The sequence below is a fragment of the Saimiri boliviensis genome, chromosome 1 (genome assembly GCF_048565385.1).
Source record: "Saimiri boliviensis isolate mSaiBol1 chromosome 1, mSaiBol1.pri, whole genome shotgun sequence".
NCBI classification, from domain to species: domain Eukaryota; kingdom Metazoa; phylum Chordata; class Mammalia; order Primates; family Cebidae; genus Saimiri; species Saimiri boliviensis.
The window spans coordinates 230,363,049-230,385,908 of record NC_133449.1 but is presented as its reverse complement, the minus strand read 5'-3'; the positions used below and the strand labels follow the sequence as shown (position 1 = coordinate 230,385,908).

At 38.1% G+C, this 22,860-nt stretch overlaps 1 protein-coding gene across 5 annotated transcripts in view; it reads right to left on the bottom strand.

The window, feature by feature from the left end:
- ARSB (arylsulfatase B) overlaps positions 1–22,860 on the bottom strand; it is a 288,497-nt gene that overhangs the window by 149,293 nt on the left and 116,344 nt on the right. For all 5 annotated transcript variants that reach the window (XM_074384373.1, XM_074384375.1, XM_074384380.1 and 2 more), the window contains exon 5: positions 21,680–21,923. In XM_074384373.1, coding sequence (XP_074240474.1) covers positions 21,680–21,923 — 244 coding nt within the window. The remainder of the gene's footprint in view (positions 1–21,679; positions 21,924–22,860) is intronic.

Genomic DNA, 22,860 nt, shown 5'->3' with positions numbered 1-22,860 from the left:
ATTTGCATTTTCCTAATAATTATGTCGAGCATCTTTTCATGTATGTACTGGCCATTTATACATTTTCTTTGGAGAAATGTCTATTCAGACCCTTTGCTCATATTTTAATGGGCTATTTGTCTTTTTACTATTGAGTTGCATGAATTCTTTATATATTCTAATTGCAAGTCTGGAAGAGTTTGGGAAGAATTATTATTAGTTCTCTAAATGTTTTGTAGAATCCTGCAATGAAGTCATCAGGTCCTGGGATTTTCTTTGATGTGAAATTTTTTTATACAAGATTCAGTCTCATTACTTATAATTGGTCTATTCAGGCTTTCTACTTTCTCTTGGTTGAATCTTGGCAGGTTGCATGTATACATGAATTTATTCATTTCCAGTAGATTTTCTAATTTGTTGGCATATAGTTGTTCATAATAGTCTCTATCACTTGTATTTCTATAGTATCAATTGCAATGTCTCCTTTTTTTGTTTGCCATTTTAGTTGGACTTTTTACATTCTTGATTCATCTAGCTAATTATTTGTCGGTTTTGTCAATAGTTTCAAAAACCAACCTTTCATTTGATTGATCTTTTGTATTATTTTTTAGTGTCAATTTTGCTTATTTCTGCTTTCATCATTATTTCTTTCCTTCTATTAATTTTGGATTTGGCTTGTTCTTGCTTTTCTAGTTCCTTGAGATATATTGTTAGGTTGTTTATTGGAAATAATTTCTACTTTTTGGAAGTAGGAATCTACTGCTATACATTTTCCTCTTAACACTGCTTTTGCTATATCTCATAGGTTTTTGATATGTTGTGTTTCTATTTTCATTTATTTCAAGACATTTAAAATTTTTCTTCTTAATTTCTTTATTGACCCATTGACCATTCAGGGACATGTTGTTTAATTTCCATTTCCATGTATTTGTACAATTTCAAAAATTCCTCTTGTTATTGATTTCTAGTTCTATTCCATTGTGGTCAGTAAAGAGATTTGAGATCACTGAAGTTCGGTGGTTTTCTATAGTAACAAGGTTTTATTCTTTTCTCTTTCTCCTTTGTACATCTGCTCTACTAGTGAGTTTTATATTTGTGTGTGTTTTCATGAGAATGATTATCATCTTTTTGCTACCAGATATAGGACTCCCTTGAGCATTTCCTGTAAAGCCAGTCTAGTGGTGATGGATTCCTTCAATTTTTGCTTGTCTGGGAGACTATTTCTCTCTCATTTCTGAAGGGTAGGTTTGCTGGGTGTAGTATTCTTAACTGACGATTTTGTTTTCTTTCGGTCCAGTTCTCTCCTGGCTTGTCAGGTAAATATGCTGTACCCTAGAATGGCAGAACACAGCTGTTATTTGGGCACTGGAAGACAGGGAGAAACCCAGCATTCACTCCACTCCCCAGAGAGGGGGGTATCTCAGCACCTCAGACTTCAGGAGGCTAGTACAGCACTAGGAAAGAAGGATACTAGAGTTGTTTGGCCTGCAGGATGGGGTGTTTCAACTCAGCCACTGCTCTGTTTCCCTGGGACACAGGATACCATGTCAGCTCAGCCCTGGGATCTGAAGCTGCTCAGCTCAGCCAGGGCACCAATTCCCCAGAGGGTTATGTGTTATTTCAGCTTGAGTCCAGGAGATATGACTGTTCTGGGTGAACCAGGCACCATTTCCCCAGGATGCAAGGTGCTGCTTCACCTTAGGCATTGGAGGAGCATGATTTCTCTGAGCAGTCGAAGTACTGTTTTCTCAGGAATCAGGACACCACTTCAACTCTGGCCTGAGGAGGAAAGGATGGTTGGAGGTGGAGCAGCTTCACCTCTGCTTGGACCCTCAGTGAAGCACATAATAGCTGCTCAACTTGGGGATGTCAGGACATTGGGCTGGGGCAGTTCAGCAGTGGCTTAGCCTCAGGATAAAAGAACCATGGACGCATGACTTCAGGGCAAGACACATCCAGCCATAGCTCCTAGTTCAAGATGGCATAGCACGGTAGTGATGTGGGTCACCGAGGGTGGGGTATAGTGTCGGCTCCTTCTCTGGGGGAAGCACAAACATGTAGACTTAAGGCAGCTCCCTCAGCTAGGCTTAGTGCCCGTGAGGACTGCGGGGTACCCCAGTGCTCAGGTCTGTAGGTATCCATGGTGTTGATGGGGTTGCTGGGATCCTTTTGTTTACCTCTTGCAGTAGGGAGAAGTTTCTCCTGGTTCCTTCCCAGCTGCTTCCAGTTGGGGTGAGGGTAGTGGAGGCCTGGCATTTCTTCCCATTCTCTGTGTGGCCATCCCAAGTTTCTGTGCTCACCAGGGTATCTGTTACTTCTCTTGTGCACCCCTGTGCTCTGCCTCAGTTATTATTGTTAAAATGAAGTTGTTTATTGATTGTTCTCACTGTCCTTTTGAGGGAAAAGAGCACCAGGGTCTTCTAGTCAGCCCTCTTGCTGATGTCACGCTTCTTCAACTTCATTCTTTTGCATGTGGATAGCCAGTTATCCAACACCATTTGTTGAAAAGACTATTTTTTCCCAATGGAACTATCCTTGGCACCCTTGTCAAAAATGCAATCTGATTTTAACACACATCTAAGATTAAGAATCATTGCTCTCTGGTCTTGTTATAGAAGTCACCACATTTGATTATATGTTGTAAATTCTTGATTTTTTTTTTCTATGGAGCAAAAGATGGGTGTCTAGCTTTTCAAACACTTAGGTAAGAAGCCCATATATAATGATAATGGCTTCCCCTTGAAAAAAAAAAAGTCCTGGTTCCTCAGAGAATATCTTAAGAAATCTGTTGATAACTTCCTATAGTCAGTATCTTTTTTTTTTTTTTTTGAGATGGTGTCTCACTCTGCCACCCAGGCTGGAGCACTGTGGTGCAATCTCTGCTCACTGAAACCTACACCTCCTGGGTTCAAGCAATTCTCCTGCCTCAGCCTCCTGAGTAGCTGGGACTACAGGCACATGCCACCACGCCTGGCTAACTTTTGTATTTTTAGTAGAGACACGGTTTTGCTAAGTTTGCCAGGCTGGCCTCAAACTCCTGACCTCAAGCGATCCACATGCCTCGGCCTCCCAAAGTGCTGGTATTACAAATGTGAGCCACTATAACTGCCTGCAATCAGTATCTTAATATGCGCTATATAGGGATATTAGTACCCTGAACACAAAGCTTTAGCACAATGACACAATTTCTTCCACAAAAGTGTGTGTACCAAAGTAGGCTGGAGAAAAAGTATATGTTGTATGTTCATAATATGGTTTCAGCAATATCAAATCTTGTGATCACTTGTGATCTTGTAGAATAAATAGTGGCCCTATCAGAACCATAAAATGGTTATGGGTTGATTATTGCTATACTATAATCATGTGTTAGCTTCTGTCTTCTATATGTCTCTCTCTCCACACACACATATATATGTATTCATTTTTAGGTAATGCTACAAATACTATAGTATTCCAGGATTCTTCCATCCATCACACAGTTCCAAAGTTTCATTACGACACAATCACCAGAAAATGAACTTTCCTGACCAATTTCTGAAGACATCATTCTCTCATAGGCAGTACAGCACTGTCTTTGAGAGCAAAGCCTTTCAGGGTGTGCATCCCAGCTCCAGAAATTACAGGCTATATAAACTTGGGTGTTGTTTTTCTTATTAGCAGAATGTAGATAAAAGTACCTATCTTACAGGGTTGTTATAAGAATCGCATGGGGCAGCAAAACCGCTTTTATTGCAAAATATAATCCTGATTCTGCAGACATGGAAAAAATATAACCACAAAGACTATAACCTGGGACACAGATACAAGAATAATATAAAGATAAAATGAAACATTAATATTCCTACCCTTTCTTTTTGCTGGCAAGTGCTCCCTTTATGAAACACACTGAGGTAGATATAACTTTAATTTCTAAGACATTTTATGATGTTCTCTCCCATATGAAAGTCTCTTTTTAGAAAAATATCAGTGTCAATATAGCCAAGTCACACAGTCTACTCATTATAGACTGTATATTAAAAAATATATATTATAGTCTGTTATCTAGGTATTTTCCTTCTTTTTTGCTTTTGGCAGATGGTATAGTTTAGCTGTGTGAGCAACACTGTCTTTATTAGATTGTTGATTTAATTTGTGAAATAAAAATCTCTAATGACTGATGGTGTTAATAGTAAATGGTTTTTCAATAATCACGTAAGTTTATGAAATGTCCTGGATCTAGGTGAACCAAGGTAATGGGTGTTTTTATTACAGCAAGTGTTTGGGCTCCAGGCGATAGGAACAAAGCAGAGCTTTCTAAGTACCTTCTTTAAGGTAGGCACCCATGGACAGTTCAAGGATTGCCACTGTACAATGTTTACCCCCGCCCCAGCACATACTAATGGCTATGACAGTAAGTAGACAAAGACCTATGTTAAGAAAATAACAGAACTATTTGCCACTTAGTGATGAAGACCTACTGCTTTGGCATGTTTTACCCATGCCTATAACAACCAAATCTGTTATTCTGGGATTTCATTTGTTTTGGCCAGACTAGTTTTGGTAACAGTAGCTTGCATTGATAGAACTTATTTTTATGTGCAACACACCATTTAAAATGCTTTATATTTATCATTCATTCAATCCTCAACACTGTGAGGTAGAGACAATCTTGGCATGGCATGGTTAAGTGACTTACATGATCATGTGGTTAAGAAGGTGATAGGACTGGGTTTGGAACTCAGGCAGACTGACCCCCAAATACTATCTCTAACCAGTATGCTAAATTCTCTGCTCAGTAAAATGTACACATGGCCTCAGTGTCTCCTTTTATGTATAGTGTTTCTATTCATTTGGTTTATTTTTAAGGCTCCATAAACAAATATCTCTATTAACTACAAATGCTTCTATTAACAAGAGTTAATCATTTTTCTTCACCCTATTCTCTTGAAAACTTATAAAGTAGTGTATCTCTAATGTCTCTGATGATATTTTCAGTATTCTGTTTAAATTTAGCCCAAATTTCACATTTTCTAGAGTATTTTTATTTACAAAAACAGGGCAAGGGACAGCCACTGATCAGTGACCAGTTTCCAATATACTATAAATATTTTCTAAAAGTCTACAGTTTCAGACACTGAGATCACAAACTGTCCATTTATAAATAGTTTCCAGTTTTTGATTTTCATTTTCCTACTAGTTGAAGGGTGGGACAACAAAACATTTCCCATAAATAAATGAAATGCTATTACATTCCATACTTCTTTTACCACTAACTGCTGACCATCTATCATAAAAGACACACCCTGAAAGGCAGTATCAAATTTTTAGAAATAGCAATGACAATATTTTCTGAGAAGAAATTTTGAAGGCAAAAAAGCCCATTTACTAATGAAAACATTGATCAAGACATCCACAGGGTAATGTCTGACCTGTTAACCCCCTGTAAGCACCATCATCATTGTTAGCATCTTCATTCCCAGCACCGAGTTCTTCTGATGTTCCAGGCATGGTGCTAAATGTTTCAAACACATTCTCTCACTAAATCCTCATATAGATGTCTACAGGATATTTGTTACATTTGTACAGACAAATGTAACTATTATTACATTTTGCACGAGGAAATTAATGCTTTAAAGATTGCCCAAGTAACTAATGGAGGAGACAGGATTTAAACCAGATCTAATCTAAGAGTACTCATTTTTAACCACTATCCCAGTTAAATTCCTTACAGTATTTATTTTCTTCATTAAGGGTGTGTGTGTAGGAGGGGCAGGTGATATTTGGTTTATGTAAATCCTATGCTTCTTCAAAAGCCATTTCAACATGCAAGTATTACCATAAATTAAGAGTATAGACATGGAAATTAGAAAATATTTATGAAATTCAGTGACGAAATATGTAAGTTGAATTCACTGGGTCTAGAGTTATATATGGAAAGATATTTTTTCATGTACATTTTTCTTAAGAAGGCTTATTAAGTTTTTAAAGCAGCTTACTCAAGAAAAAAATAATATCAAAAATCATCGAATCATACACTTAATATAATCTTTTCCTATTCATTACTGAAAAATAATTGCTAGGACTTCTGGGTTAATATCAAGATAAACTACAGGGCCTAAATATGCATTTCTTCCAATTTCCATTTTAATATCCACAAAGAATTACAAAAAGATGAAAACTGGCAACAACACTGGAAACTAAAGAGAAGACCAGATGCCAAAGTCCCAAGGGGATTTTCACTAATGCCAATGGTGAAGAGATTAATAATATATTCTTGGATTCTGCCATAAGAATAAAAACCTGATCCCAAAGAAAATAGAAGAAGATGAATTTACTGCTTGCCTCCATCAAACGATGGGACTCAGGGGCTAAGCTAAACAAACAAACAAAAATGAGTGACGATCTTCAATGAACTGTCCTTAGAGAGGGACCATCGTGCCTCCTCTCACCCAGATCACTGGCTACTTTCCTCTCTACGTCCACCCCAGAAGCAAGCAGCAGGCTAACACTGAAGAGACCAGGCATGAGATGTAGCTTCCTGGAACGTGAAACCACTAGCAAAACAACCTGGAACAACCTCAGAGGACTCCATACTGTAAGTGCAGGATAGAAGCCCTTTTATCCAAAAGACTGAGAAAATAGGGAATCAAATAATATAGCTTTCCTTAAACTTTAGTTTGAACTTAAAAACATAGATGGATAATCACTTGGTAGTCTTTGAATGCAAGGATACTAGTTGGAGTTCCCTAACATCTATATTTCATAAACCATATGTATCATGTTTTTCTTAAAGTGGAACAAGAACCTAAGAACAGGTGAATTTTTAGATTTTCATAGAATAATGGTGGCCATCTAAATTTTAAATCCCTTCATATATTCTCCTTAAAAACCATATTGATAAAGAAAGAAAGTAAAATCAACCAAAGCACAGCCTACAACACAAGCCAGAGACAGGGCCTATTTAAACCCTGGGTGAAGTGAGGAAATAATCCTCTGAGACCTGAAGAGTCAGGGCTGGTACCCAACCTAGGGCAGAGTCAGGCTAGGCCTATGCAAAAGAGGATGAGGGGTTACAAGAGGGGTAAATTAGACCATTTTCATGCTGCTGATAAAGACATACCTGAGACTGGGCAATTTACAAAAGAGAGAGGTTTAATTGGACTTACAGTTACACATGGCTGCGGAAGCCTCACAATCATGGCAGAAGGCAAGGAGGAGTAAGTCTCATTTTACATGGATGGCAGCAGGCAAAGATAGAATGAGAAAGATGCAAAAGTAGAAACCCCTGATAAAACCATCAGATCTTGTGAGACTTATTTATTCACTACCACGAGAACAGTATGGAGGAAACTTCTCCCATGATTCAATTATCTCCCACTGGGTCCCTCCCACAACACGTGGGAATTATGGGAGTACAATTCAAGATGAGATCTGGTGGGGACACAGCCAAACCATATCATTCTTCCCCCGGCACCTCCCAAATCCCATGTACCCCCAATTTCAAAACCAGTCATGCCTTCCCAACAGTCTCCCAAAGTCTTAACTCATTTCAGCATTAACTCAAAAGTCAACAGTGCAAAGTCTCATCTGAGACAAGGCAAGTCCCTTCCACCTATGAGCCTATAAAATCAAGAGCAAGCTAGTTATTTCCTAAATACAATGGGGGTAAAGATATTGGGTAAATACAATCATTTCAAATGGGAGAAATTGACCAAAACAAAGGGGCTACAGGGCCCATGCAGGTCTGAAATGTAGCAGGGCAGTCAATCCAGCAGGGTACAACCTCCCTCCTGGATGACTTCACAGGCTGGCATTGAATGTGGCTTTTCTAGGTGCACGGTGCAAGCTGTCAGTGGGTCTATCATTCTGGGGTCTGGAGAACAGTGGCATTCTTCTCACAGCTCCACTAGGCCATGTCCTATTAGGGACTCTACGTAGGGGTTTTGACCCCACATTTCTCTTCCACACTGCCCTAGCAGAGGGTCGCCATGAGGACCCCTGCCCTGCAGCAAACTTCTGACTGGGCATCCAGGCATTTCCATACATCTTCTGAAATCTAGGTGGAGGTTCCCAAACCCCAATTCTTGACTTCTGCGCATTGGCAGGCCCATTGCAATGTGGAAGCTGCCAATGGCTTGCAGCTTGCATCCTCTGAGGCTATGGCCTGAGCTCTACATTGGCCCCTTTCAGCAATGGCTATAGCGGCTGGGACAGAGAGCACCAAGTCCCTCGGCTGTACTCAGCACAGGGATCCTAGGCCTGGCCCCCAAAACTACTTTTTACTCCTAGGCCTCCAGTCCTGTGATAGGAAGGGTTGCCATGAAGACCTCTGCCATGAAATGTTTTGCTGCCCTGGAGATATTTTCTCTATTGTCTTGGGGATTAACGTTCTGCTCTTGATTACTTATGCAAATTTCTGCAGCCTGCTTGAATTTCCCCTCAGAAAATGGATTTTTTTTCTATTGCATTGTCAGGCTGCAAATTTTCCAAACTTTGCTCTGCTTCCCTCATAAAACTGAATGCCTTTAACAGAACCCAAATCACCTCTCGAATGCTTTGCTGCTTAGAAATTTCTTCTGCCAGATAACCTAAATCATCTCTTTCAAGTTCAAAATTCCACAAATCTCTAGGGCAGGGGCAAAGTGTCACCAGTCTCTTTGTTAAAACATAGAAAGAGTCACCTTTGCTCCAGTTCCCAACAAGTTCCTCATCTCCATCTGAGACCACCTCAGCCTGGACTTTATTGTCCATATTGCTATCACAATTTTAGGCAAAGCCATTCAACAAGTCTCTAGGAAGTTCCAAACTTCCCCCCTTTTTCCTGTCATCTTCTGAGCTCTCCAAACTGTTCTAACCTCTGCCTATTGCCCAGTTCCAGAGTTGCTTCCACATTTTCAGGTATCTTTTCACTCTACTTAGCCAATTTACTGTATCAGTCTGTTTTCATGCTGCTGATAAAGACATATCCAAGACTGGACAATTTCCAAAGAGAGAGGTTTAATTGGATTTACACTTTCACATGGCAGGGGAGGCCTCACAATTATCGTGGAAGGCAAGGAGGAGCAAGTCACATTTTACATGGATGGCAGTGGGCAAAGAGATAGCTTGTGCAGGGAAACTCCCCCTTATATTACCATCAGATCTTGTGAGACTTATTCACTATCATATCATGAGAACAGCATGGGAAAGACCTGCCCCCATGATTCAATTACCTCCCACAGGGTCCCTCCGACAATATGTGGTAATTCAAGATGAGATCTGGGTGGGGACACAGCCAAACCATATCAAGGGGAAAGGACTCAATCATGTCTGGTAAGGTAAACTCCAGAAAGAGAAGGTTTCACCCAAGGGACAAAATGTTGATAGAGGGAGGTCTCATACCAGACAGAGCAAAGCACTGGCCAGTGGGGAGTCAAAAGGGAGTCTAAGGAAGTAGCTTGGATAAGGAAGCATGCAGGACAAGAGGGGCTGCCTTGGGCAAGTACCAATGCTGAGAGGAGCAGCTGAAGAACGAGTGTCCTTTGGATGGTAAAGGGAAAGAAAGACATGGTCAAAGATCAGGGTTCTATTACAAGAACACAGTATCATAGAATCATGAGAAGGCAGACCAGAAAGAAAGGGGCTGCATTTATCAAAGAAACTGTACTTCACTGTATCAATAGACAGTGCTCTTGAAGCACCTGAAGTAAATGAAATTATCCAAATCCTACCCCTACAGATTGCCTGCTATTGTAGATCCAGGAAAAGCCAACATACATACACATGAACAAAACCAAAAAGAACTCGGCGTCTATACAATGTTACCATATGAGTTAAAAAAAAATAGAAAATGAGAATGCAAAACTTTGGCAAATGAAAACATTCTCTTACTATGGAAAAACAGTCATAAGGCAGAGGAAAACTGTTACAGGATAGTTTAACATGAATTAAATAGACTGAAATCAGCAATTGCCAATACTGAAGAAACAACAACCATGATTCCAAAACTGTAAAACTCACACATCACACTTTTCAAAGGAAAGGAACTGGGGGGAAAAAAAAGACAAAATCCAGGAAATCACAAGACATTATATATGACATTCTCTATGTGAAAGCATGCAGAGAATAGAAATAAAAAGAGAAAAGATCATTAATTCAAAATAAAGAAAGGGGCAAAGAGGATAAGAGAGAAACTGACAGAAACCAAATTTATGTAAAGAAGATTCAATAATACCCATATTGGGAGTTCCTGAAGAAAAAAAAACAATGGAATACTTAAAACTATAATTTTCAAAAACTCTGAAATAAAAAAAGATCTGAATATACAAAGTGAAAGAACTCACTTTGTATCTGGGAAAATTTACCCAGTATGGTCACCTTTGAGACACATCTGGAAAAAAATAGATTTTAAATAATAATTATAATAATAGTGATAATAAAAATCTTCTGAGTGCCCAGACAAAAACACAAAGTCACTTGCAAAGAAATAAAATCAGGCTGATATTAGACTTATCAACAGTAACATAGAAAACAAGTAAAGATTAGAGTAACATTTTCAAGAAACTCAAAGAAAGAAAGTGTGGGACAAGGATTTTATTTTATCCAGTTGGGCTCCTGCTCAATTATCAAGGTTGTAGAAAATGTTTTAATAAATATGCAAGAATTCAAAAAATCCTGAGAAATCTATTGAAGGATGAATTCCTCCAACATAGAGATAACTGTGAACACTTTAGAAATAGACAGGTGGTCCGTATTGAATATATTACTATAGATCTAAAACTAAAACAAAATTATGGATAAAGAGAGAATAGTATTACATAGTACATGCTTTGATAAAGTAGGAATAATACTACTAATCACAAAACTGAAAGAGAATGGATAAAGTTGTATAAGTTGATTGATTTCCTTATGGGTAATAAGTAGAAGCTGAAGATGTCATTTAAAGGTGACAAACCAAATAGTGGAACCTAAGTAAGAAAAAAGGGACTAAGGGAATTCTATAAAGGTATTTGTATAACGGTGAACAGTAGAATAAAATACAAATTTTTCCAAATATTAAAAAACTCTAAATAAAAGTTCAAAGATAAAAAGTAAATGTAACAAAACAATGACAAAACTAAGAAGAGAAATTAAAATATTTATAAATATATGTAAACTCATCTACTAAAATAACACATTACAAACTGGATCATAAAGAAAAAACTAACACTATACTTAACAACTATAGAGTACACATTCTTTTCAATTACATCTGAGATGGAAAACAAGAAAGACCATCCACTAGGCCAAGTCTCAAATTTGAAAGAATTAGTCCAGGAGCAATGGCTCATGCCTATAATCCCAGCATTTTGGAAGGCTGAGGCAGGAGGATTGCTTGAGCGCAGGAGTTTGAGACCAGCCTAGGCAACATAGTGAGACCTGCCTCTACAAAATAAAAATATAAAAATTATCTAGATGTAGCAGTACATGCCTGTACTGCCAGCTACTTGGGAGGCTGGGGTGGAAGGATTGCTTGAGCCCAGAAGGCAGAGGTTAGAGTGAGCTATGATTGCACCACTGCACTCCAGCCTGGGTGACAAATTGAGATCCTGTCTCTGTTAAAGAACAAATAATTGAAATAATAAAAAGCATTCAGTTATTTGTGGTCCACAAAACCACACCTGAAATAAACTAGAAATCAATAATATAACTAGGGAAAAACCCAAAATCTGGAAACTAAACAACACACTTCTCAATACATGGGTCAAAGAAAAAAATCACCATTTGCACCGTTCCCCATAGAATACATTCTTTCATATGAAATAATGCATTTATATTCCATTCAAACATACAGACATAAATAATATTAATAATATAAAGAATTCTTGTTAAATTCTTTCTGCTCAAGATTCTGTAGATGTTACTTTATTGTCTACTGGTGAGTACCATTACAGCACAGTGAACCAGGTAAAGGCAATCAAAAGCAAGACAGGATTGCAGTTTTGGTATCTGACAAGGTGGAATTTATGCCAAAATTACTGGTAAGTATCATGATTGAAAGATGAAACAAACATACTCTTTCATTTTTAACACTAAATATTTATATTATTAATTTTTTTTTGAGATGGAGTCTCGCTCTTTCACCCAGGCCGAAGTGCAGTGGCATGATCTTGGCTCACTGCAACCTCCACCTCACAGGTTCAAGTGATTCTCCTGCCTCAGACTCCCAAGCAGCTGAGGATACAGGTGCATGCCACCACACCCAGCTAGCTTTTGTATTTTTAGTAGGGGCAGGGTTTCACCATGCTGGCTAGGCTGGTCTCGAACTCCTGGCCTCAAGTCATCTGCCTGCCTCAGCCTCCCAAAGTGTTGGGATTACAGGTATGAGCCACTGCACCCAGCCTATATTATTATTTATGTTTGATGGTAATAGAAATAAATACATTATTTCATATGAAAAAATTGGAAGAACTCATCATTTATATACCTCTACTGAAAATTACTTTAAAATGTTAATCAACTGATCAAAAGATTAATTAAACTTAAGAACTGAAGAATGGGAAAATTATAAACAAAAATGTTGGTAACATTAAAAATTATATGTATATATACACATAAATATATATATATATATAATTTCACTACATGTGATTACAAAGTAGAATGAAGAAGAAACTTGTTTCGAAAGAAGAGTTGTAAGATTTAAAATATTCTATTGCAAAAAGCTCGGTCTGTGCTGCTAGATCAAATTAAAAAACAGTTGAAAGTGAGAAATAAGCAAGAAAATATTGGTAAAGAAAGTAAAGGCACAATAAATTTGTCTTTGGATACTTCTGCTTCCAGCCAAATTAGATTTACTTAACCCTCTTGCCTAAAACAACCCAAAGAAAAAGGGACAGAATATTTAAAACAGTTTTCAAAACACTGGTTATCAGGCTAAGAACAATTCTTGAAAGATGGAAAACAAAGCAGGTGAGTTTTTATCATTGCCCAGTTTACTGCCTTGAGAGAATTTCCAAGTCCTGAGGCAGGGAAGGGCACCTGAAGTGTAGACCAGTGGATTCCTTGAGTTGAGGAGACAGAGCTGAGAGTTCAGAGGGACAAAGGGAGCTTGAGCTCTTAGGACAGAGGACCAAAGAGAAAGCTGCACAGAATAAGAATCCTGGAAATCTGCAGAAGATCCCTTAGAGCAAGGGTCCCCAACAAAGACTGTGGACTGGTACCCATCTGCGGCCTGCTAGAAACTGGGCCTCACAGCAGATGCGCGGCAGGCTAGCAAGCATTAATGCCTGAGCTCTGCCTCCTGTCAGATTAGCAGCAGCATTAAATCCTCAGAGGAGTGCGAACCCTGTTGTGAACTGCGCATGCAAGGGATCTTGGTTGCGTGCTTCTTATGAGAATCCAATGCCTGATGATCTGAGGTGGAACAGTTTCATCCAGAAACTATCCCCCCACCAACCCTGGTTGGTGGAAAAATTGTCTCTCGCAAAACCAGTCCCTAGTACCAGAGAGTCTGGGGACCACTTAGAGTATTTCCCTGAGTACTGATAAAAAGAACTACTCACAACATGGGAAAGAACGACCTGAAAGGATTAAGGGGAAGAGTGCTCAGCATTCACACAGGATTTGGAACAGTACCTCCTCCCGTTAGCCAGCCTAGAAAACTCACAGGCTGCTTGCTGTAAGAGGGTTTGACTAGAGAGGGGTTGACCCAGTAGTGGAGTATAATTAGCCATAGACTGAGCACTGCTCTGGAGCTGCCTAATAAATCCTAAATGCAATGCTCAAAAGGATCAAACTGTTTCCAAATAACTTAACTGCATCTCAGAACAAAGCAAGAAGCTTTGTAAGAATACAAAAATATCCAGCACTCAACAGGGTAAAATGTACAATGCTTGGCATCAAATCAAAGGCCAAAAGGGATGGAAATATGACCTGTATAACAAGGAGAATAACTAATCACAACCAACCCAGAAGTGATATAGATGTTGGAATTATCAGGGGACATTAAAACATTGATTATAACTGTATTCTATATGTTCAGGAAGTTAAGTAGTTACAGGGAGGATATTAAAAAGACCCAAGTGGAGCTTCAAGAAGTGAAAGCTACAATGAGTGAGATGAAAAACACATTGCATGAAATTGATGAAGATTAGACATAGACAAAAAACATAAAACCTTAAAGACTTAGCAACAGAAACTGTCCGAAATAAAATAAAGAGAAAACAGATTTTTTTTTAAGTGAAAAGAGCATTAGTAAGCTGGGGTGACAACTTTAAGTATACAAGTGAAAAGCAGCATGAATATGTACATTGCTGTCAGCTAATTTACAGGTTTAATTTCACTCAATATAATTTATGAGAAGCTTTTCTTTTAACTTAATAAAATAATTTTAGAGTTCACTAGGAAAAATTAAAAAGTGAGACTTGTCAAGAAAATTTTATAAAGGCAATATAATGAAGGAGAGGTTGATAACCATTTCTACCAGATAACACACTCGAAAAAGACAATGATTACAATAGTCAGGTGCCAGCATGAGAACAGATAAGTCAGTGGGCTAAAACAGAGGTCCCCAAGACAGATCACCGTATTCATCAGAACTTAAAACCTAAAGTAGTTCCATCAATCAGTGAAAGGGAAATATTATTCAATAATCAGTCTAAGTTGTCTTGTTAGTATGTGAAATGAAGTATCATTTTACGTGAATTTTTTCTTGAAGTATCCATTTTAGATCAGAGGTTCTTAACATTTAGCTCATGGACCATCATGCTTTATTTGGCTTCATGGCATCTGTAAAACTGAGGTGAAAATATTTGCTTTTCCTTTAACCTTCTTATTGAAATAATATTGACAGTGGAGGAAAAGTTTTTATAATGACATATTATTAAGATATTTTACATCATCAGATAATATTCAGTTGTCACCACTGCCATGTTATGACATGTAAAAGTTTTTCCCAGTGATGATAAAAATTTCTACCATTATGATCAGGAGTTTTTGTTGTTGTTGTTGTTGTTGTTTTCCTGAGACACGGTCTTGCTCTGTTGCCCAGGCTGGAGTGCAGGGGCATGATCACAGCTCAATGCAGCCTCAAGCTCCTGGGCTCAAGCGATCCTCCTGCCTCAGCCTCCTGAGTAGCTGGGACTATGGTATGCCACCACACCTAGCTAATTTTTGTGTTTTTTGTAGAGATGGGTTTCGCTATGTTGCCCGGGCTGGTATCCAACTCCTGGGCTCAAGCAATCCTCTCTCCTTGGCATCCCAAAGTGGTAGAATTATAGGCATGAACCACCACACCTGGTCTGCTTATGTTTTACATTGTTTAATTAAAGATAAAATAATTAAAAAGAAACTTGTGAAGTACTAATCTTTTGCTTTTCCTTTTTGTTAACCAACCTTATGAAATGTTTTCAAACAAACTATAGGCTGCTTATTGAGTTGAAAAGCAGAAAAACTACATAGAATTGGAAAGAGCTTAGAGAAGTCATGCCCCCTAGAAATGACAAACATGGTCTGTGGCTTGGAAAGAAGAAAAACTGAAGCAGTTGAAGGAGCTCCTATTGTAAATAATGTTACCTACTCCAGAACTGCTGATATTTCTTCTAATATTTTAATATTTTGAAGCAGTCCTAAGAGAAATTCATAACTATACAGCTAATAAAACCTCTAATGCTCTCAGCACAGACAACTGTTTTTCATCCATTACTGGCATTCCTATTTCATGAGCCTCTTCAAATTTTCAAAAACTACCATCATCTCAAACATGGTATTTCCATTTCTGGAAAAAAGTTTCAGACCTCTGGGCACAGATCGGGAGTCTCTTGACATTTGGCTGTCCATTTGTTTTTGCTGCTTTGGAAAAGACATAGCAGACGTCAATGTGACTGGGCGATTTTTATATCAGCAGGCAGGGGTGCCAAATGTTCTGCCACCGACACTGAAAGAAGGCTTGCCTAATGCTTTGAGGAGCACCAACTTCAGTAGGCCCAACCCTGAATTATTATTTCAGGAATTTTTATCAAGCAAAGGGAACAGAATGAGAGAAGTTCTTTGCTTTCTAAATAGAAATTTGCTGAATTTCCAGAAAACAAGTCTTAAAATGCTTGATCAAACTTTGGGCAGAAATTTTATTTTAAAATAAAACAAAAAGAAGTCAGGCGTGGGGGCTCACACCTGTAATCCTAGCACTTTGGAAGGCCAAGGCGGGCGGATCACCTGAAGTCAGCAGTTCAAGACCAGCCTGACCAACGTGGAAAAATCCCATCTCTACTAAAAAAAAAAATACAAAATTAGCTGGGCATGGTGGTGGGCACCTGTGATCCCAGCTACTTACTTGGGAGACTGAGGCAGGAGAATCACTTCAACCTGAGAGGTGGAGGTTTGCTCTCCAGTCTGGGCCATAAGAGCAAAAACTCTGTCTAAAACAACAACAACAACAACAACAACAAGGAAAGCCCATTATATCATGATTTAGCTTAGCTGGACAATAATTTTGGCCATATCTTTTGGTTAAAGCCCTGCAGTCACCACTATGTATGCTGCTGAAGAACAAAGTCCCCCTGTTCCATGAGAGATTGATTTCTAGGAGAATGTGGTAACACTGAGGAAAGATCTGTAATTTGGAGCTAAGGGCGATTAGACTTTTCCCCATTTCTCTGCAGTCAGAAGCAAATATGAGCCAAACTCTTAAAGGTTACTTCTGATCAACATAATCTTAAGGTTGAAATGTGGAGTTAGAATCCAAAACATAGCTAAATGGACAAATATTGATCAGGTAAACTTTGCCAAAGATAATAACCTCAGTAAATTGGGGACAAACAATATTACTCAAAATGAATTCAACTATTTTTCGATGCAAGCCTACCCTCGCCTGGCGAAGTGTGCTATCGATGTGCTATTGTGTCCTTATGCAAGCCAGCATTTACAAAATTTTTGGCATCAAAACAAAACAAAAATCAAAACTGATTGGATATCAAGCATGTCACAAATGCTGCTATCTCAAAATTGCTCGAAACTTTCTCCTACTTCAAGCCAAACCTCTACAGCCTTTACATTGAAAGTGGATGATAACCTGAACTGAAGTTCAAGTTTTGCTTTGCTTGGAAATTTTTGTTTTATTTCCTTTTTTACCATGACGTAGGCATAAGTTTTGCATTAAAATGAGCAAAAGGGGCATAGGCTTGTAAAGAATGTTTTAGAAAGAATGTGTAATCAATTTCTAATATCATAAAATAGGTAATATCTAGATTTTTGTGCATATGTTTAGGTACTTTTTTCTTGTAAGTTCACAGTTTTCATCGGTCTCAAAGAGGCCAATAATTTTTGGTTAAAAAACTGCCAAAAAAATTTTCAGTTATAAAACTGAAAATTTCAGCCAATAATTTACAGTTAAAAGACTGCCAAAAAAATTACTCCTCTGACTTATATACCAACCTCACATAACCCACACACCATCTTGCAACAATTTAAGAATTATGTCTGGGTGCACTGGCTCACACCTGTAATCCCAGAGCTTTGGGAGGCCAAGGCAGGTGGATTGCTTTTGGCTAGGAGCTCAAGACCAGCTTGACCAACATGGCAAGACCCAGGCTCTACTAAAAACACAAAAATTAGCTGGGCGCATTGATCTATACCTGTAATTCCAACTACTTGGGAAGCTGAGACAAGAATCACTTGAACCCAGGAGGTGAAGATTGCAGTGAGCCAAGATCGCATCACTGCACTCCAGCTGGGTGACAGACCAAGACTCTGCCTCAAAAAAAAAAAAAAAAAAAAAAGGAAAAAGAAAAAAAATACATGGAAGAAAATAAAATCACAACACTTAGCAGAAAATATAGATATTTAGCACATTTGAAGCCGAGAAAAAGCTTTCTGAACAAAAAAGCAAGAGAAAAACATTTCATTGATAAATAAATGTAGGAAAGACATCCCTGTAGAAGACATCAACAAAATAAAAAGACAAATAAAACAGGAAAAATATTTGCAAGAAATACAACAGTCAAAAAACCTGACATAAAGGAGCAAACAAATCCATAAGAAAACACCCACTTTTCAGTAAAATAAGTGTAAAAACACATGGAATGAATGCTTTCAAAAGAGAAAATACAAATGGAATATAAAAAGTTCAACATTAATCTCCATAATAATAAAAAATCAAGTTAATACAAGACAATTTTGTCTATAATATTAGCAAAGATATTTTCTAAAAGCTTTGTAAGACAAAGCTATGAGAAAGATGAGCATTTTCTACAGCTGTAGATAGAGTAAGAGCACATTAGTACTGGCTTTTTAGAAAGCAATTTTGTAATGTGTATCAAATGCTTTTAAAATAATGTAGGGGCCACCCCTGGCTTTCTGAAAGTTCACTGAAAAATCAGCTCACAAAAGGTAGAATAACAGGAAATGTGTATATATGAGAGTCTTTAGAAGACCCAAAGATATAGAGGAAATTGTTCATTTTTATGCATAGGTTTAACAAAGTATGGATAGCTGTATAGAAATACAAATGGACAAAAGGGTATGCTCCAATACTAATAGCCTGAGTGGGGAAACCCAGCAAGGTCTGTCTGCCTAGATTCTTCTTGGCCTTTCTGGGCATGCATTCCTTCCTTCTGGGTGTAGGGGAGGACCCGCTCTAGAATGGGAGTCTTACGACCTACAGTTAAACAAGGTAGGCCAGATAACTTTTTTATGGCCACTTTTTACACAAATAGGGCAGAGGGAAAATTAGAGTAATATTTCTAGGTTTTATGATTAGCCCCAGCGAGAAGGGGTTCTGGTTTCTATGATCCGTCTTGGGGAAGAAGGATTCTAGTTTCTACGGCTTGCTTCAGGAAAAAATGAGACTGAGAGACAACAGGGCAGAAGGATGTCAGAGAAAAACTTTGGTTGTTGAGGCTGCTTCTGGGGCCTCTATTTTGGGGTATTATTTTTCAAGCCCCAACATTGGTCAGTTTCTTTAGCTCAGTGATTTAATTTCAAATCATTTATATCTAAGGGAAAAAATCCAAAATGTAGACAGAGTTCATGTAGAAAGAGTTCATTTCAGAGCCATTGTTTTAAAAAACTAAAAAAGAAAGTCAAGGGAATGATTAAGTCTATCAAGGTATATCCATGTGATTGACTATGCAGTGACTGAAATAGTGTTTGCAGTGAGTTTCTTGGATAACACAATCTAAAAACAATAGTCTGTTAAACAAGGAAAAAAGATGTAGTAAAAAAATTGCTGAAAAGAAAAATTTTAAGGAAATATGACAAAATCTTTATAGTAGTTTTTTCTAGGTAAGATCTGAGTGATTATTTTTATTTTTTGCAGTTTGCAAATTATCTACAATAACATATATTACACTCAGGGCAATTAAATTCAAGTTTAACGTATCAAGTTTAGATCATGGATACTGGCAGAAATGTTCTAAAGAAAAAGAAAAGAAGTCATCTCATATGAATGAGCAAATAATGAGTTCAAAGTTTCAGAATTTCTAGTGAGAGAAAAGGTTTTATTGCTGTTTGTTTCTCAGCTTGCTGTTCAGTGGCATTAATTTTTCTGTGACTAGAATGCTGTTGAGTGTTCTTGAAATGGAAAATCATAAACTGATCATTGTCTCCAAACTGACAAATCAACTTTTCAGGCCAGAATAAGAGAAAACAGTTTGAGGCTAGTGAGGATTTATGAACAATATGAAAATAATATGACTTACAAGAACTAAAATAATGTTTAGAAATGGTGAAGAAATGGCTACCCAATGCTATGAATGTTGCTGCTTGAAAAGTGATCTTTAAAATTTAATATATTCTCCAAGGAAAACACAGAACTTTGAGTTGCAAAACAATTTAAAGAAGGTTATAAAGCTAATGAAATCAGATTTTCCTCTGGGTTTGTAAGAGATGAGGACCTTCCCTAGTCTCACCCTTCTGGATGAGGCCTATTAGAGATGAACTAATAGACTCCATGTTGTAAGAGGTTGAGTGGCCTGGCTAAACTCTTCTTCTATCCATTCCTGAACTCATGGGACTTTCAACTTTAATGTTAAAACTTGAATAACTATCAAAGTTCCTTTGTAAAAATTAATTGTGGGCTGCTGAACGCTACTATTTTTTTAACATCAATTATTAATTACAGAAAAAAATGATAATATCAAAAGTTAAGAAATTATATATCCTGCAACCGGAGAATGGTTAAAGTATGATATTTCCAGAGTGCTGAATACTATGATTATGTTCAGCATGGACTATAAACTTAAATGCCTACAGAGACTAGGTAGGTAAAATAAATGACTGCAGTGGCCTGTGTTAGAACTTGGGAACAATAGAGATTGAAGATTTGAAGGTTGAATACTTCATCTACAGAAGGCAGCTGCTATTTGGTTCCGGTCAGTTGTTGGTCTTCTTCAGTGTTGTCAGAACTTCTGTTTTTAAAATACTTATATTTGGAAATAATTTCAAATTTACAAAAAGTTGCAAAAATAAGATATGACAAAAGAATACCTCTGCACTTTACTTACCTTCTTTTATTTATTAATTTTGCAGTCCATTTGAATTCTCTCTGTACACATGTACATACACACACATGCACACAATTTTTTTCGGAACCATTTGAGGGTATGTTAAATACATCATGGCTCTTTACTCCTAAATACTCCATTGTGTATTTCCTATAACTAGAAATCTGAAACCTACTGTTCTCGAGCTGGGACACCTGGAGTGGGATGAAGAGATGGCATGAGGAAGTCCTCTCCCCTGGCCAGTAGGGGACAGTCAATCAGCTGCTACTCCCAAACAGAGCAGTAACCCCAAACAGGTTGAAAATCACTGCACTAGACAATTGTCATTATAAAAATAATACCTCCAATATATGCATATTCATTTATAAATTAAGTTTACATACAAGTCTATTGATATATTATGTGCCTTATAAAACATATACTTAAAAAGGATGAGATGAAATTAGATATTAATACAAACACAAAATTGAATTTTTCTTTCTGTACTCCAAGGGAACATCTTGCTCTTCTAACGTATGTGGCTCGTAACCTTGAGGGTTATTGCTCTACACTGTGGGGGTTAAACAGGAAAAAGACCACCATGATTTCCAAACCTGACTCTGGGTCCTGCTCCCTGATATATCCCGTTAACATCTGCCGGCTCTCTCTATCACAACATACTGCTTTCTTTGCCTTCATGGTACTTATCACCACTGGCAGTCATCTTGCTCATCTCTGTGTTCATTTGTCTAACACCTTTCTGCCCCAACTAGAACACAGCTCCCTGAGAGCCAGGATCTTGCCTGGCTTGTTCATTTCTAATTTCTCAGTATCTAGAACAGGGTGTGGCACATAGTAGGTGCTTGTTAGATACTTGTTAATAATGGAACTAAACATATCCCTAGTTCCTATTCCAGCTCTTTCCCCACTGTTTTGTCTTCTATTCTTCTAGCAGGCAACAGGACAAGTCCCCTGACCCCCTGCAGGAAGCTAACAATACCCTAGCCTACTTCTAAGCAAAACCTCTCAGCTTCAAAGACCTTCCATGGAGGGCGACAGGCTGAGGACAATCTTGTTCATCACATAAAACACAGGCCTACAATCTCAAATTCATAATTTAAAAATACATATACTTAAAATATCTCTAAAGGCATTTATTTTTCTTAAAAATCAGGTATTTGTAAGCTGAACTATCATTTTAACACAAAAGCTATCATTCTCACTCAATGGAGTCAGGCTGCTCTTGGAGTTTCCATCCTGGGAGGAAAAAGGGTAGGACGTACCTGATGGTTTTCCACACGTCGAAGCCGTCCAGAGGCTTGGTACCATTGGTGTGTCCCCCGGCCAGCTTCACGAGTGTTGGCAGCCAGTCTGAGATGTGGATGAGCTCCCGGTTCTTCACGCCCTTCTGCTTCAGCAAGGGGCTTGCCACAAAGCCCACCCCTCGGACGCCTCCTTCCCACAGGCTCCATTTCCTTCCTCGAAGGGGCCAGTTATTGCCTCCAGCCAAAGTCTGCCCTCCATTATCTGAAACACAGGTAGGTCTTGGCATGAGGATGATGTTAACCCTTAATACATTTAACAACAGAGACTCTATATACACTGTTATTAAATGGTGCTTAAAGAATAAAAAAGAAAATTCCTTACCTCTCCCACACTAAATTCCCTTTTCCCCTTGACACTGCCTTTCATTACCCAGTCATAACTAAGTCCCAGTGTGATGCATATCTACCTCTAAATCCTCCGCGGAGAAGGCCATTGAAAAATGAGGCAGTTCCCTGATGATATGCACTTTGGAGAGATCCCTATGCCAAATAATCCATAAACTTTAAATACATGTGTGTTACTTTGTATAGCATGGGAAAATGAGTCCATGGAAGCCGGGACCCTCCCCATACATGAAGAGAAAACGAAGTGAATTTCACTTAGTGACTTAATGCTCCTGATAAGTTGGAACAAAAACTAACCTTTTTCTTTTTCTCTTGGAAAAAAAAAAAATCTAGAATTTAAAGTGGAAAATGAATTAACATTCGACTCCCTGGCAATAATATCTCTTTCTTAAGTGTGAAAGCTGAGTACTTCTCCAGTGGTTGATAAATATCTCTGTAAACAGAGTATTGGCTGGAAAAAATAATTGTGAGAAAAATTCTTCCCTTCTTGACAGGACGGTGAAATAAAACTTTGTTATGTACAATACCAGGGAAGAAAAGGTTTCTCTTCCAACTTTGGCAAAGACAGGGTAGAAGTTACTAGAGAAAGTGAAGTTAAGTATTTTACCAGCCAGGTGAGGGCTCAAAGTTAAACATTAAAGTGGACAGTAGAGCAGGTTCAGAGGAGGGATCCAAGATGGCCGAATAGGAACAGCTCTGAAGTTCAGTCCCCATTGAGAACAATGCAGAGTGTGAGTGATCACTGCATTTCTAAACGAGTTATTATTGCCCACAGACCAGGAGATTCCCAGGCT